This window comes from Poromitra crassiceps (genome assembly GCF_964638095.1).
Source record: "Poromitra crassiceps genome assembly, chromosome: 16".
Classification (NCBI taxonomy): domain Eukaryota; kingdom Metazoa; phylum Chordata; class Actinopteri; order Beryciformes; family Melamphaidae; genus Poromitra; species Poromitra crassiceps.
The window spans coordinates 28,804,522-28,807,021 of record NC_139645.1 but is presented as its reverse complement, the minus strand read 5'-3'; the positions used below and the strand labels follow the sequence as shown (position 1 = coordinate 28,807,021).

The 2,500-nt window shown below is 42.1% G+C and overlaps 1 protein-coding gene across 1 annotated transcript in view; it reads left to right on the top strand.

Moving 5' to 3' along the window:
- The window catches only part of LOC310791654 (annexin A2-A-like), an 18,993-nt gene that overhangs the window by 12,865 nt on the left and 3,628 nt on the right, over positions 1-2,500 (top strand). Inside the window, exons 6-8 of the mRNA XM_083653304.1 lie at positions 39-129; positions 1,260-1,339; positions 1,641-1,700. Of these exons, the coding sequence (XP_083509430.1) occupies positions 39-129; positions 1,260-1,339; positions 1,641-1,700 (231 nt within the window). The remainder of the gene's footprint in view (positions 1-38; positions 130-1,259; positions 1,340-1,640; positions 1,701-2,500) is intronic.

The window sequence follows — 2,500 nt, the reverse complement described above, 5'->3', positions numbered from 1 at the left end:
TCCTCAGTCTGACCCTGAGATGTGCTTCTGGTTCTCAGGGTCTGGGGACAGATGAGGAGACTCTCATCGAGCTGGTCTGCTCCCGGAACAGTGAGGAGCTTCTGGACATCAAGAAGGTCTACAAAGAGAGTGAGTGTCCTACTTTTGGAAAGTTATCTGCAATCAAGTGTAATGAAGCCAATGGACAAAGACAGAGAATTGTTTAAAATTAGTTTATCAGCAGCAAATTAGTGTGCAGAAAGCTTCAGTCAGGTGATATTGACAGCTTCAAACAAGTTTGAACACATGAACACTTGTGAATCTTTGCTTTTCCCCAACAAGTCGTTCCGACAGTTATTCCCATATATGACATGAATGCAGCATTATACAGACAAGCTCTATGGCTGATGTCAATGAGCTGAAATATTGGCGTCATTTAAGATTTTGTCTCACTCGTTTCAGTTTGGGTTCGATGTAGCATAGATGAGGTGCACTTCATAGAGCAAAAAACCTGTTGTTTTGGACACACAAGTTGAAATCTTCTGACAAAGGGGAAAAGCCATTGAAATATCTTTATCATGTGTGGATTTTCCTTTTAAAGCCCCAATACGTAACTTATTTACCTTATTATAACAGCTTTTTAATCATTTTGATGGTATACTGACCTCTAATAGGGAGAATGACACCTCCGTCATTCCCTCTCTGCGTCCTGAACACCTGTTACTGCACCATGTAACTTTCTGCTGACAAACTAATTGTGCGTGTTTATTGTGAAGTACATATAGGAAGTGAAACTTGCTAGCTTGATTAGTGACTTGTTTCAATTAAACAAGTACAGAGAACATTTGGGTACATTTGGAGCATTTTTTTTTGTCTCCAGTGAATCGGTTCTAAACACTGCAGAGAGGTTAGCAAAGAAGAGAGTACAAGCAGAACCAGTAAAATGAGGCAGATATCTGAACGTACACACAGGATATTTAGCATTTATAGCATCTGTGTTTACCACTTGTGGCAGCAGAGGCCGCTGTTGCTGCTACTCATCAGAAAGTTCCACATTGGGGCTTAAATACTAACTCAACTCCTATACAGAACAGAATCAATAGCTTACTGTACTTTCATAACTGTTACGACTAGTTGCCTAGTAAATAATCTGCTGCTGCTGTAAAATAAAAGATACTTACCTTAATACTTACCTTAACTCAACCTTAACTTACCTTAAATAAGCTATACACTTCCTTGATTTTAGCTGAAATGTTGAGTTTGTGTGTTTCTGCCGACAGTGTTCAAGAAAGACCTGGAGAAGGACGTGGCAGGGGACACGTCAGGAAACTTCGCCAAGCTGCTGCTGGCCCTCGTCCAGGTCTGAGTGAAGCTCCTCACATCTCACATGTTCCTCCATGTTCCTCTATCTATCACACCAGACCAGCTGAGATCCACAGTACAACCCATATAATAATGCTCAGATGACTTGAGGAATTAATCAGCAGGTTGAGACTGCTGACATACTGTCATAAACAATAAGCAAAGTAAATTTTGTTGCCAGCAAAGATGCTAAAAAGTAAATGTATCTTATATAACTATAGTCAGTAAATGAAGGCTCTTTTCATTGATAAAACAACACGATTATTAATATTGACAGTTTTGTTTACTCTGACCCACAGACCAAGAGAGACGAGCCATCGAATGTGGTGGACTATGAGAAGATCGACCAGGACGCCAGAGTCAGTCTCACACCACACTGGTTATCAATGGCTCTCTTTACACCTGGCATTAAAACTGGTCTCATATCCAGATTGTATCTAGATATGATTTATCCTGATTACATTTACACCTGCTATTAATATGTGTCCACAACCGATCGTCACATCTTCCTCTCGTTTGCGTATGTCCAAAGAAAGAGAGAAAAAGAAGATAGCCATCCTTGAAGCTGTGCTATGGTTGATGCTAGAATGGATCAGCCAGAGGAACCTAACCCCGCCTCTGAGTGACCCGGCCTAAACCTAGTGTCTAATAAACAGCCGTGTTGGCGTTGGCAGGGTAAACTTGGCCAAAGCGGAAAGGGAAACTCAAGGAAAATAATGAGCGATGATAGGTGGATGACCCGGATGTCCCGCCTAAAGGCAGGTGATTGGAGGAATATGAGAGGATGTCCCGCCTTTATTTATTTATTTATTTATCCAATCACCTGCATCGGTTCGAACTTCCTCTGGTCTGAAGTGTTTTTTCCACCAAACTTCCTTTGACCGGGCTCTGTGGGCGTAAAGTAGGAGACTGTCTCTGGTGCATTTGCAGAATGTAGAAGAGACAGTCTGGATTGAGAGACTACCCCTAACCAATCATCACTCCCCAAGCGCAGGTATTTCCACCCACGTCCTCGTTGTATGTGGATTCATTGACCATGCAAATTTTGACTTTGTTCAATGTGCTCACAATGCGTCCCTGACCACCTCCGGAGGTGGTTTGGCTGATCGGATCACAATCTGCCCTCAATGTGTCTTGGGTGCATTTACACCTGTACAAT